The 12,315-nt window shown below is 33.2% G+C and overlaps 3 protein-coding genes across 5 annotated transcripts; 2 read left to right on the top strand and 1 right to left on the bottom strand.

Annotated features, from left to right (window-relative positions):
* The first annotated feature begins 1,999 nt into the window (after nt 1–1,999).
* On the top strand, nt 2,000–5,251 carry LOC114372369 (probable protein phosphatase 2C 5). 2 transcript variants are annotated; one of them, XM_028329880.1, is made up of 8 exons: nt 2,000–2,154; nt 2,754–3,007; nt 3,318–3,489; nt 3,568–3,785; nt 3,863–3,970; nt 4,079–4,204; nt 4,306–4,538; nt 4,701–5,251. In XM_028329880.1, the coding sequence occupies exons 2-8, from the start codon at nt 2,798–2,800 to the stop codon at nt 4,918–4,920; spliced, it is 1,287 nt and encodes a 428-aa protein (XP_028185681.1). In that variant the 5' UTR covers nt 2,000–2,154; nt 2,754–2,797; the 3' UTR covers nt 4,921–5,251. The 2 variants fall into 2 exon arrangements, with proteins under 2 accessions (XP_028185681.1, XP_028185682.1); XM_028329881.1 differs by having other exon boundaries at nt 4,754–4,926.
* A 1,984-nt stretch (nt 5,252–7,235) lies between these two features.
* Nucleotides 7,236–11,513, bottom strand: LOC114369794 (single-stranded DNA-binding protein, mitochondrial). 2 transcript variants are annotated; one of them, XM_028327049.1, is made up of 6 exons: nt 10,814–11,513; nt 10,346–10,545; nt 8,644–8,852; nt 8,469–8,569; nt 7,682–7,741; nt 7,236–7,517 (listed from the first exon to the last, which is right to left on the bottom strand). In XM_028327049.1, exons 1-6 carry the CDS (start codon nt 10,878–10,880, stop codon nt 7,501–7,503), a joined length of 654 nt encoding a protein of 217 aa, XP_028182850.1. In that variant the 5' UTR covers nt 10,881–11,513; the 3' UTR covers nt 7,236–7,500. The 2 variants fall into 2 exon arrangements, with proteins under 2 accessions (XP_028182850.1, XP_028182851.1); XM_028327050.1 differs by lacking the exon at nt 10,814–11,513 and adding an exon at nt 10,623–10,744 and having other exon boundaries at nt 10,346–10,547.
* On the top strand, nt 11,392–12,303 carry LOC114371749. The gene has a single exon (XM_028329095.1). The coding sequence runs from the start codon at nt 11,392–11,394 to the stop codon at nt 12,061–12,063; it is 672 nt and encodes a 223-aa protein (XP_028184896.1). The 3' UTR covers nt 12,064–12,303.
* Nucleotides 12,304–12,315: the final 12 nt, after the last annotated feature.

A 12,315-nucleotide genomic window follows, 5' to 3' on the forward strand; every position in this document is an offset into this window, starting at 1 on the left:
TTTTAAATGTGAAAAAAAAATATAAAATAAAAATTAAACAAATTAAGATGTCGTTAAATAATAGAAAAATAAATTTTAGAAAGTAGAAAAAAAGAATTATTGTTAATTAAAACTGTTTTTTTTAATTTTAAAAGCAAATATATTTTGAGAAGATAAAATAAAAAAAATCCTTATAACAAATTAAATCACAAAAAGTTGAATTGGGTAAGCATAAATTATGGGTAACTGTATATTATTGGATATATGGGGTAACAACGAAATATATCACTTCCGAATCACAATACTCATTTCCTTAGGAAGAGTTAAAAATAAATTAAAACTGCTAATTACGTATTTAAAAAAACTCAGGAGAAAGAAGAAAAAGGAAAAAAAAATAAAAAAGAGAAACAACAATAATAGAAATTACAAAAGTGTAAAAGCAAAATAAAGATTAAAAATAATTTGAAACAAAATTAATAAGAGTTCATTTTTTATTGCCAAGTAAGCTTTGAACTATCAATGCATACACTGAGAACAAAATGGTCGGTGTGGAAAATTGGAAAAAGAATAAAACATGAAAAAGAAGAAAAGAAAAAAAAAATAGAGAAATAGAAAAATTCTATACAACTAAGAGAAAGAAGAAGAAAAATGGAAGAAAAATTGATATGACACTACTAAATCACGATAATATTTTTTTATGTGCTATTATTTTGCGAGAATTGTGGTAGTAGATGCAAATATTTTTTCTTTGCCTCTTACGTAACCAAAGATTTGGATCAAATGAAGTTCGAGTGTGTGAAGAAGAAATAATGACAGACCCCATATGGCAAACAAAAATAATCTTTGAGTAGATTCGAAGAATATGCAGCAAAACTCTCCTCTAAAAAATAATGTAGCATGGATTTTTGGAGTTTCAGGTTTAAAGGGGAGTCTTGGTTCAAAGAATTTGTAGAAAGAAAATATTAAGAGAGAAGAGATAGATAAAGGAATCGCTACTAATGATGGTTTGGATAGGTAATTAATTGAAAGTTTCCTATATTTGTGGGATTACAAGTTCAAAATAAACATCATGAATAGTTATGCATGATTATATAAGAAAGTGATGTAAGTTTTTTTTTTTTTTTGGATTTCGGCTCACTTATTTTTTTAATTTATATCATTTTATTACAATTTAACATGAAAGATATAATAAGAAATTTTAGAATAATTGAAAAAATAAAAATATTTATGTAAAACTGGAGAAAAAAAAATATTCTCTTTATCTATCCGTAGGTATAGATAAATGACCCTATAAATTTCATATTAAAAAAATCAGAACAGAGAAGAATTCACTCAGTGGTGATAAACTTTTTGCCTCTTAATTAAAAATTAAATGAAGCAAGGAGATTAAAGAACGAGCGTTGACGTTTTTTCGCAACGATTATGACAAGGAAAGGATGATTTGCTACAAATCTTTGCTGAGAAAAATTACGATAGGGACACATCGGAAAATTAAATCGATATTTTCAGAATTACTAAAATAAATATAGGATTTTTTTATGGATAAATATAGGAAATGTTATTTACACAAATACCATCTTATACAAAATAGTGCGCTCGTGTATTCAGTTTTTCTAGGAAAAAAATGAACTCGTGTATTCATTTTAAAAATCACAAATAATTTCCAAAAGTACTTACATATTGTTATTTTATTTTGTATTCATTTTTAATGCAATAATTTTGTGTTTTAATTACTTTAATTTATTTTTAGATTTATATATATATATATATATATTATTTTATACTAAGAAAATCTAACTCAGTTGTTTAAATATGGTTTTGATTTCCAGATAAAAAATATGCAGTGTTTTATATAGGTTAAAATTTTAGACTAATAATCAATTCAAACTTATTTTAGGTAATTATTAATTATTAATGAAAAAAATTATTATGGAAAAAGAGAGTAAAAAAAAAGGGTAGGAGGGTATTGGTGTAATACGGCATTGCATTTGAAGTTGAGGATGAAAACGTCATTATGAAGTGGTTCTCTTTCCGCGTTTCCTCTGTCTGTCTAGAACATTTCTCTACCAATCAAATAACAGAGCAAGATCTCTACTCCCTCTCTCTGAGTCTGTTCTATTAGGGTTTAGGATCTTTTCCTCCAAATGCTGAATCTTCCATCTCCATTTTTCACCTGTGAGTCCACCCTCTTTTCCAATTTCATCTTCTTTTTCACTCTTTGTTTCTTTCAAATGCACCATCCTAGTTAGCTGGCTATGCATTTTCTCAGATACCCAATTGTGAGACAACTGTATAAGATTTATTTTTTCCTTAAAACAATCATGGGTTGGGCCTGTTATTGTAATCGTTAATTTGTTGGGAATTTGATTTCTAATGTACTCATTTCACAGAGTCATTTTGTTGTGATATTGTTAAATGCGAAGAAATTTTGGTCTATTTGGCTTTTCTGAAGTAAGGCTTTGCCATTTTATTGAAAAATGCAAATTATCTATTATCTGTTCTAGACTTCTAGATTTTTTGCTCCATGTACATACTCAATAGGGGATATTCAAATTAAAGGCATCTTACTTTGAAAGTAAACAGTGTCATGTTATGGTATATTGAGTTTGATGTCTCTATGGTCACCTCTTATGTGTTGAATTGTGCTGCTAATAATTTTGACACCCTAAACATGTAGATCTGCTTGAGGCAGTGGAGAGTCTTTTGGATTTCTATTCATTATTGAACATGAATCTTATTAAGGCTTTTATTTTTGTTTTCGAATTTGTTATTAGGATTTCTTTGACAGGGTTCCAGAGATGTTTAATTTTAAACAAAGATGAGCAGAACTGAATTATCTAATATGAAGCAACCTCCTGTTCCCCTGGCAACCCTGATTGGCCAGGAGTTACGGAATGGAAAAATCGAAAAGCCTTTTGTGAAGTATGGGCAGGCTGGCCTGGCAAAGAAAGGAGAAGATTACTTTTTAATCAAAGCAGATTGCCAGAGAGTTCCAGGGGATTCATCAACACTGTTTTCTGTCTTTGCGGTATTATTTATGTTCTTGGTTTACATTTATGATTGTATTAAAATGATTAGCATCCTTTTGCTTTTAGTGAAATGTTTGGGGATAGACATCAGAATAATAAGAGATGAGAAAATAGCCTAAGATAAGACTGAATTGGTAATCAGTTCTGTACACTGGAGAGTGGAGACATGTTTGTTTCTCAGGTTTGGTAAATAAATGAGAATTGAAGTGTATGTTTTCTTTCTTCTCCTATATTTTCTCAGTGAACAAGTGGAGCATCAATTTATTCCCACAATGGTTATGATATCCATAAGGAATTCTTGATTGGCAGATCTTTGATGGGCACAATGGTATATCTGCTGCTATTTTTGCGAAGGAAAGCATACTAAGTAATGTTTTGAGTGCAATACCACAAGATATCAGTAGGGATGAGTGGCTTCAAGCTCTGCCTCGTGCTCTAGTTGTTGGTTTTGTAAAAACTGACATAGAGTTTCAGAAAAAAGGTACATTCAGAGTTTTCTTGGCATCCCTATTGGAGTTCTCCACATGCACTTTTCTTGACCTTATAATTTTGCCTGCAGGGGAAACTTCAGGAACAACAGCTACATTTGTTCTGGTTGATGGATGGACTGTTACTGTTGCATCTGTTGGGGATTCCCGTTGCATATTAGATACTCAAGGAGGTGTTGTTTCTCTCTTGACAGTTGATCACAGATTGGAAGAAAATGCAGAAGAGAGGGAACGCGTTACTGCCAGTGGTGGTGAAGTAGGAAGACTCAATGTATTTGGAGGCAATGAGGTACAATGTAATCTTTCTATTCCTTTCTAATCAGGACTTTTTCACTAGCCTGTTTTGGTTCCTTAATACATCTATAGGTAGGGCCTCTTCGCTGTTGGCCTGGTGGATTGTGCCTTTCTAGATCAATTGGTGACACAGACGTGGGAGAATTTATTGTCCCAATACCACATGTCAAGCAAGTGAAGGTAAGCTAGTTTCATTTTGTAGTCTTAGTTTATTGATCGATGGCCATTATGTGGAAGTGTTTAGTACTAAATTTCAGCACTCCTGACCTTCTCTTATTGGTTCCCCAGCTATCAAATGCTGGTGGAAGACTTATTATAGCTTCTGATGGTATTTGGGATGCTTTATCTTCTGATATGGCTGCCAAGTCATGCCGGGGTGTACCTGCAGAGCTTGCTGCAAAGCTGGTGGTTAAGGTGATTGTTAATTGGGCCAATCTTACTATCTTTTCAGGAATGAATGTTCCATTATCTTCTCTACTCAATGTTTTGTGTTTTTCTCTTCCATTTTTTAACAGGAAGCTCTAAGGTCAAGAGGGCTGAAGGATGATACAACTTGCCTTGTTGTAGATATTATTCCTTCAGATCATCCTATGTTACCAGCAATTCCAAGAAAGAAACGTAGTGTGCTAACTTCCCTTCTCTTTGGAAAGAAATCTCCAAACTCTACAAACAAAGGCAACAATAAGCTTTCTGCTGTTGGTGTTGTGGAGGAATTATTTGAAGAGGGTTCTGCAATGCTTACAGAGAGGTAACTGAGACTATAATTGCTAAATTTATATTTGCAGGATGCCATTTGAAGTTTAATTGTTGCTTTGCTTCATCACCAACATGGTGGAAAGTGAGAATAAATGATCCTTTTTCCCAATAACATTATGTGTGATTCTTAAATTTCCGGACATAAAAAATGCAGGTTAGGCAAGGATTTTCCGTCTAATTCGAATCCTGGGATTTTCCGCTGTGCAGTTTGCCAAGCAGATCAGCCCTCTGTGGATAGTGTATCAATGAACACTGGGTCTTTTTTTCCCCCAGTATCTAAGCCATGGGAAGGTCTGTTCCTCTGCACAAACTGTCAGAAGAAGAAAGATGCCATGGAAGGAAAAAGGTCTACCAGGCCCTCAGAGACAGCATAATAATATAGTAGTAATCTAGCAACATAGTAAAATATTAGTATAGTTTTTCTCTAGCAGTGTGAGCATGCTTGCTTCTACATTTGGGTGGTGATTGTCATTGGTGTGTTAAGAATGAGGTTGAGATAGCCATATTAGGTCTATTGGAGGTTGTTGCATGTTTGTTTTTGGCGTCTGCTCAGCTGTTGGACTAACTGATAGAACAGCAATGTTGTGTTGTGTAGAAGATAACTTCTAGTAGTTTGATTACTAACGGCTTGTAATTAACTGACACTTTCATTGTTACCATTTATAGATTTTTTTAAACAGTAACACATTATGTTGTGATTGTGTTGGACAACAGGATATGCTCCAATCACCCGAATAGTATGAGCTTTTTTTATATATAAAAAATAAATAAATAATTGAGAAAAGTGCCGGTAATTGGCCTTGAGCCAAATTACAAACGGGTAATTTGTAACTTGCTAATTATTAATTAAATAGGATATTTCGGTAAAATTGACTAATGGAATTTTCTGACGGTATATATATTTCAGCTAATAGTTTCTTTGGTAAACCTGAGCAGCAAATGGCCAAAATTAAAATCAGTGTGCAGGATGTAATTTTGTATATAAGCCTTTAGGGAAAGAGCATTAAATGCCTGAAGAAAATTACAAACAGGGCCTCCTACCAAACTTTCTTGTTTTTTTCTCGTTAATATAACATGACATACGCCCAGCTGGATAAAGTTTTTATGCAAGTAAATTTAATTAAATTAATGTTACGTCTTGGATCAGTAAAAATAAAAAAAGGGATGACAAATGTCTCAATTGAGAACCATCACTGTTTCAAAAAGATGGCATTGATCCATCTTTAAGAGATAAAAGACATAATTATTTTTTAAAAAATAAAAAACCAAAATAAACAGTAATGATAGTACTAGATTTATTAAAAATGTCCTTAGTTACAAGTAAAAGATAAAGAATCAAAATAAAAAAAATATTTTTTTAGAGGATAAAGAATTTTTCTCATACTAGATTTTTTTTATAGGTCAAGAAAAATTAATAAATAAATTAAAAAACTAATAATTTTATAAAATTAATTTTTTGATCTGTCGCCCTTCATTAATAAGAGATATATGTAAAAAATAATAATTAATTTTATATTAAATAATTAAAATGATAATTATTTTAAAAGTTATTACAATGTGATAAGGGTTATAATATTTTAAGTCATTTATTGATTATGATTGAAACTTTTATGTAAATCAAGAGAAGCCATCGATAAGATAATGAAAACCGTGAATATCTTTGACATTGGGATAGCCATTCCACCAATTTTGTCAAGATAAGAAAGACGTAGTCTATCATAAATGTTCTTGCCAAGAAAAAAAGGGCTTTGAACGTTTAAGTTTTGGTTTTATAACACCAGCTCCAATGGCTAATTTAATAGCAATTCTTATATGTTACATACTTTGTCAATTAATTGTTTTTCATAATATAAAACTGTTTCTTTATAAAAATATATATATGTTTTTTGCATTTTTCAACTCATTTTTCTATGATTTTTATATCCTCATCCTAGCTACTATTGAAAAACTTATGACTTTTCTTGTAGATTTCCATGTAGATTTTTCTATTAGTTTTATATTTTTATTGCAAATTTTTGTACAAAAGTTTTCTGGATAATTTTGCTATAATTTGGACAAAAAATGGATTATTTCCTTAAATTCATTGAAAAATCATTAAAAACCTTTTTTTAAGATTCTTATACAAATTCTTGATTTGTATAAAAGTAAAAATTATTGTTTATTTTTTTTATTAAAAATTCAGATTATTTTTTTTTATTTTTTCAATTTAGTAGAAGACAAGGATATAAAATTGTTACAAAATGTTTAGGAGTTTTACTAATAAAGGAGACAAAAAAATATTCTAATATCATAAAAAATAATTAAGAAAATAGATCATATTTGAGTGATATTATGAAATGTTTAAAGTTACCCATTCAAAATTATATTTTTAAAAAATTTCACATTTAATTTATATATTATAATTAACGTTAGCTAGTTTGGCCCTTCCAAAAAAAATTACCAAGCTCTGGCACTATCTAAGTTGGTCCTTTTCTTGGCAAGGTATGGCTCCTGCTTGTGTATGAAAAACTGTCAGTGATCTCGGTACCTTAATAGAACAAATTAATAGGATGGATAAAAATAAAAACGATGATTGAAAATAAGTGAGAAATAAAGTAACTAAAAAAATATTTGGTTGATCTCTGACAATTGGTCCTCAATTCTAATTCTTCCGGACCATCAATCACCCATAATACTTTGGAAATGATTATTAAGAGGGAAATGCTTTCATACATAAGCAACACTTTAAGAAGAAAGATATGATAAATTTAGAACTACAGAACAAGTAATCGACAAGACAAATTTGTTCTTCTGCCTCTCTTCCATAAAATTAACCATGGGAAACTGAAATCAGAATGCTAAATAATATGCATGAAACAATAAAATCGAGGACCAAAGTATTCATTACAAATGCTGCAGCAACAAGGCGAAGTTTCTTTCAGAAGTATATGCTTCCGTTAGATGGTCAACTTTCCCTAAAACAACCCTTCTCCTGCCAGCATTATAGTCAGGCATAATACCAATCAATAAACAAACTTTGATCTTAAAAGTAATGCTGAAACCCACATAATTAACTTTTTAACAAACCATAATCAAGTGTGTGAAAACCACTAATAAAACATATCATTATTTGCAACAATAACTAAAAGAACTTACGCAATTCATCCAAGGAAGTTTTATCAATGCTCTCCCCATTCTTGATGAGGCGAATTCTCCCTGAAAAGATGGCATAGAAAGTAACAATATGGAAGCTACAAGTTTGAAGAGTTAAGAATTAAAAAAAAAAAAACTAATATGAGCTAAATTGAATTTTTATCAATTTCAATGAGTTCAGAATCCTTTAACCCCAATGTGGTCCATACTCATGTAAGTTGTAACATGTCATGTTAGCACTGAAAGTAAAAATGAGAAATGCACTGCTTGCTGTCTCCTTTAAAACAAGATGAAATGTGCCTTTCCATGCAAAGAATACATATTTGGGTTCTCAAAACTGAAGTTCTATTGCAAGATCCTTTTAAAAATAAAAATAAGCTTAAGGTTTAAGATAAGGGAGCATAATTAGTATATATACCTCAAGCTTTGCAGCAGACCCTTTTAAAAATAAAAATAAGCTTAAGGTTTAAGATAAGGGAGCAAATATTCTAAATAAGCTTAAGGTTTAAGATAAGGGAGCATAATTAGTATATATACCTCAAGCTTTGCAGCAGACCCTTTTAAAAATAAAAATAAGCTTAAGGTTTAAGATAAGGGAGCAAATGTTCTAAAACAATTAGATTAACATTGATGATGGGGAAGCCAGTCACAATTGGGTTCTAACTTAGTGAGACAATATGGTAGCATAACAGGAACCTATATAATGTCCAATGTCCACAGGGAGAGCTTAATGTTTGCTTGTCTTACAAAAAAGTGTTATATGAGAAAAAATGCATATAAGTTGCCATACCATCACGGCGAACACATATCTCTGGAATGCTTTTAACGTTACCGTTGATGCTATCATTATAAACTCTAGTCTCAATGTCACCCTCAACATAAACTGAAGAGCTGCATTAAAGCTGCAAGCATGAGTCTGGAACATTTACACTAATAATAAAATATGCCCTTGTACAGATACTTACTTTTTAAAGAGTTGCTGTACGGCATAGGTCCCTAGTATATCATTATGCACAGCAATCCTATGCCATTGAGCAGGTTTTGGCAAATCCTTTGGTCCTTGAATTCTCTGGTCAAACATGCCCCCTGTCCCAACTGTAAAGATGGTTATATTTCTACCATTCCTCAGTATCTTTTGAACAGGGGCTTGGCCAACTTTTCCACAAATAATTGCCTGCTTAGAAAGACTGCTGCGGTCAAATTATTTGTCAAGTGACAAGCAAATATTTCATCAATTGAAATTTTAAGCTAAGGAAGATTAGCATACATAAAATCTCTTTCCTTAAGATTTCTTCTGTTTTAAAGTCTCTCAAACTCTGTCTGTGCATGGTGAGAATGTCTTTTTATAGGCTCCAGCCAGTGTTGTCAAATGGCGGCTATCGCGTTGCTATCATGCTATAGCGTAGCGGGTTTTAGGGAAAATGCAATCGCGACGGCGTCGCGTTGCAGACTCCATGAAAATTGCAATCCCTGGCACCTTACGCGTCACGGAACCTCATTGCGTCGCGGCTTTTGCGTCGTCGGTTTCCAACAAGGTTGAATCCGGTGAGAAACTGCATCGATGACACGTTTAGGGTTCATCATTCTGAAAGCAGAAACCAGGTCAGGTGCGGATTGCGAATTTGGGACTGCGGATTCAGAGTTGTTTTGGGCTTGCAGTTCACGAGGTTTTTAGCTTTGTTAAAAGTTAAAACTCACATGAAGTAGTCACGTGGGTTTTTAAAAGTTTACTCTATTGGTTTTTAAAACATCAGAGTCAAATTTTTTCTTTTTACCCTATTCTTTTTACTTTTTATCGGATTTTGCAGTTTTTTCTTCTCTAGTACCTCGCCATGACATAGGCGTGAAAGGAGGAATCCATTTTTTTATAACTTTTATAAGGACTAAAATCATTTATTTTGGCTATTTGGGTCTTTGAAACAGTTTACCGTGCATGGCTAGCTTGTTAATCAATGATCCCAGTTTAGGCTATTAGATTCGTTCTGTAAACTACATTCACTATATGTTTAAGCAATCCCTCTTTCTGACCTAATAGGCCCAACAGTAGCATTTTGACTTCTACTTCACGTAAGTTTTCAATTTTCCAGACCATTCTAGAACCTCTTAACATTTCCTCTGATTCTTAGTCAACATGTAAACAACCCTTTCCTACCAAAACTTTCCAGCCTTTTTCTTCGTCCAGTGCCTATGTTTTTTTACAGGTAACAACCTTTTTTTCTTTCTTTTGTTTAATACTCTCCCTTCTTATTTATCCATGCATCTGTCTTAGACCCGACCTTCTTATTATTCCACTTTTTTTATACATATTTAATTGTTATATATATTCTATTTCAACTGCTAAGCAGCTTCTGCTATTTGGTCGCCACGCTATCTGCTATATTCTATAGTGGATTTTCAGCTTTTGCAATTTTCCAAGATCCGTTATTGACAACATTGGCTCCAGCATGACCATTGTCTAGAATCAATTCTATTTTCAAAATCTTGTATTGCAAAAACTTGTATTTGGTCATAGCATAACAAAAATGCAAAACCTGATACACTGAATTAAGGTACACGAAAATACAATTTATCTCAACATAAATTGAATTCACAGATTAGGTTTCCTATATCAAAAAACCATCATAGAGATAATAGTAATAATCCATCAATTAACAACATCTAATATACCTTGTGCACGCCACGAAATCCCCAACCCTTCTTGGGATCCACACCTTGCAGCTGTAACTCAGGCTTTTCGCCAAGAAAATCATCAAACTCTTCATCCAATGCTTCCTTCTTAGGTGCATCATTATCAGGTAAAGGGTGATCATTTTCACCTCCAGATAGGGAGGTCGAGTACCATGAAGCTCCGCTTCTCGGCACACCACCTGATTAATTCACCAACAAAATCACAGTTAGACAGCATACATCTTGCTATGCATACACATACATGTATCATGAAAATTTGCTAGCAAGCGTTGGACGCTTTGAACAAAAGAAAAACATGACCAGAGAAAGCATGCATATTCAGTGAACAAGGGCTTAGTTTAGTTGATTGAATCAAACGCAACGAGGACATATGTGCATTTGTTATTGCAGAAGCACATATAAATTAATGTTTAAGGTTACGAAGAAAAGTAAAAGAAAGAAACACACCGAGTGAAAATGAGGTCAGTGCAGAGAGTCGGAGATGCTTCGCAAGTCTCACCGCCATAGAATTCATTTCCGGCAACAACTGCAATGCAAGGGTTTAACCAAACACTCCTCACTGGGACGCACGCACGGTGTGGGTTTATGCAATCGGGCTCACTCTGTAGAATCTATATGGGCCCCGTCCATACATTAGGGTTTCACATAATTAAAAATAAATTAATGATCATAACATTAATTTTATAAAACTATTAATCTCTTTTATTCATTTATTAGTTTTTTTATGTGTGTAAAATAATCTAAAACTTACAATTATAATGGGAGGGAGTATATAGCATGCTTTCAAATATTATTGATTAAATAATCACTTTTTTTTTTTTAATTTTTTTTGTAGATGGCATGTTTAAATTGTTTCCCCTGCACGCACGTCCCCACTCCACTAACCCCATACTCTTTGTGCTCAACTCCAATTGTTTCTTCTAGGCTAGTTTAATCTGTAACTGCAACCTTGTACTTCATTCCATGCAGGACCATCCATAAGAAGTTAAGGATTAAGATTCCCAAGGCCACTGGTGGTAACAAAAATGCAGAGAAAGTTTCACTTTCTTGTCAAAAACAAAGCCACTGCTAGTGCTGATGGGGGTACAAGGTTTACGTGTGGAACTCAATTCTCAAGGAAATCAGTAGGGTCGGCCTTCTCTTGTGTCATTGGAAACAAGACAACACCGCGTGGCAAGCATGCTTCCAAACTGAAGAAAAAAAAGGAGCCTATTGGCGACTCAGGGAACGGAAAAGCTGCATTGTCTCAGCTTCTTGCACTGGAGGAGACTGATCATGCAGGAGATGCAAAGCAGAACAGAAAGGATAGGCAACGTGTGAAAATGAATCTTCCTTTGATGAGCTTTCTGAAAAAGAAGAGAGGATGGAACAATTTCATGAGGGCTAGATTTAGTAGTGGTGTGCATGGTGATGGCAGTAATGTTGTTACCAAGTTCGGACAAGTGAAGAGGAAGGCAAGTTTACGCCGCTTGGTTAGGGTTCCCTCTAAAATACTGGTCCTTCGCCTCAAGTTGAAGATGATAAAGTGCCTGATTATAAAGAAAGCGCCAAAGCAGTTTGAACAGAGAGCTGAAGATGAAGACAGAGAACTATGCAAAAAGAGGATTCTCTTGGGAGAGAGATGCAGGCCATTGAGTTCTCCAAGTCCAGGTTACGATACAAGTAATTTTTTCTATCCAAGAAATAGTTACACTTGACAAGGGCACAAGGCCATTCCTGATCCCCCTTTTCGCTTCTTGGCTTCGATTGCTGTTGCCTCTGTTTTCTATTTCTCCTTTTTAAATATCCTTCAGAAATATATCGTAATATTCTTTCTTTGTAAACATCCTTTAGAAATATTTCGTATCTTGGGCTTGGCTTTTGCATGGAAGATCATGTATTTTTTGTACTTGGTAATCGGTTATCAATTAATCATTGTAATCTTTATTTTCCTTTCTCCTGAGTAAAAA

The sequence above is a fragment of the Glycine soja genome, chromosome 10 (assembly GCF_004193775.1).
Source record: "Glycine soja cultivar W05 chromosome 10, ASM419377v2, whole genome shotgun sequence".
Classification (NCBI taxonomy): Eukaryota; Viridiplantae; Streptophyta; class Magnoliopsida; order Fabales; family Fabaceae; genus Glycine; species Glycine soja.

Coding starts and splice junctions, on each gene's coding strand:
- LOC114371749 (XM_028329095.1), top strand. CDS start 11,392: ATGCAGAGAAAGTTTCACTTTCTTGTCAAAAACAAAGCCACTGCTAGT.
- LOC114369794 (XM_028327049.1), bottom strand. CDS start 10,880: ATGAATTCTATGGCGGTGAGACTTGCGAAGCATCTCCGACTCTCTGCA. Junction 8,570..8,643: donor GTACAGCAACTCTTTAAAAA/GTAAGTATCTGT, acceptor GCTTTAATGCAG/CTCTTCAGTTTATGTTGAGG. Junction 7,742..8,468: donor GATATGTGTTCGCCGTGATG/GTATGGCAACTT, acceptor CCATCTTTTCAG/GGAGAATTCGCCTCATCAAG.
- LOC114372369 (XM_028329880.1), top strand. CDS start 2,798: ATGAGCAGAACTGAATTATCTAATATGAAGCAACCTCCTGTTCCCCTG. Junction 3,786..3,862: donor ATGTATTTGGAGGCAATGAG/GTACAATGTAAT, acceptor ATACATCTATAG/GTAGGGCCTCTTCGCTGTTG. Junction 3,971..4,078: donor CACATGTCAAGCAAGTGAAG/GTAAGCTAGTTT, acceptor TTGGTTCCCCAG/CTATCAAATGCTGGTGGAAG.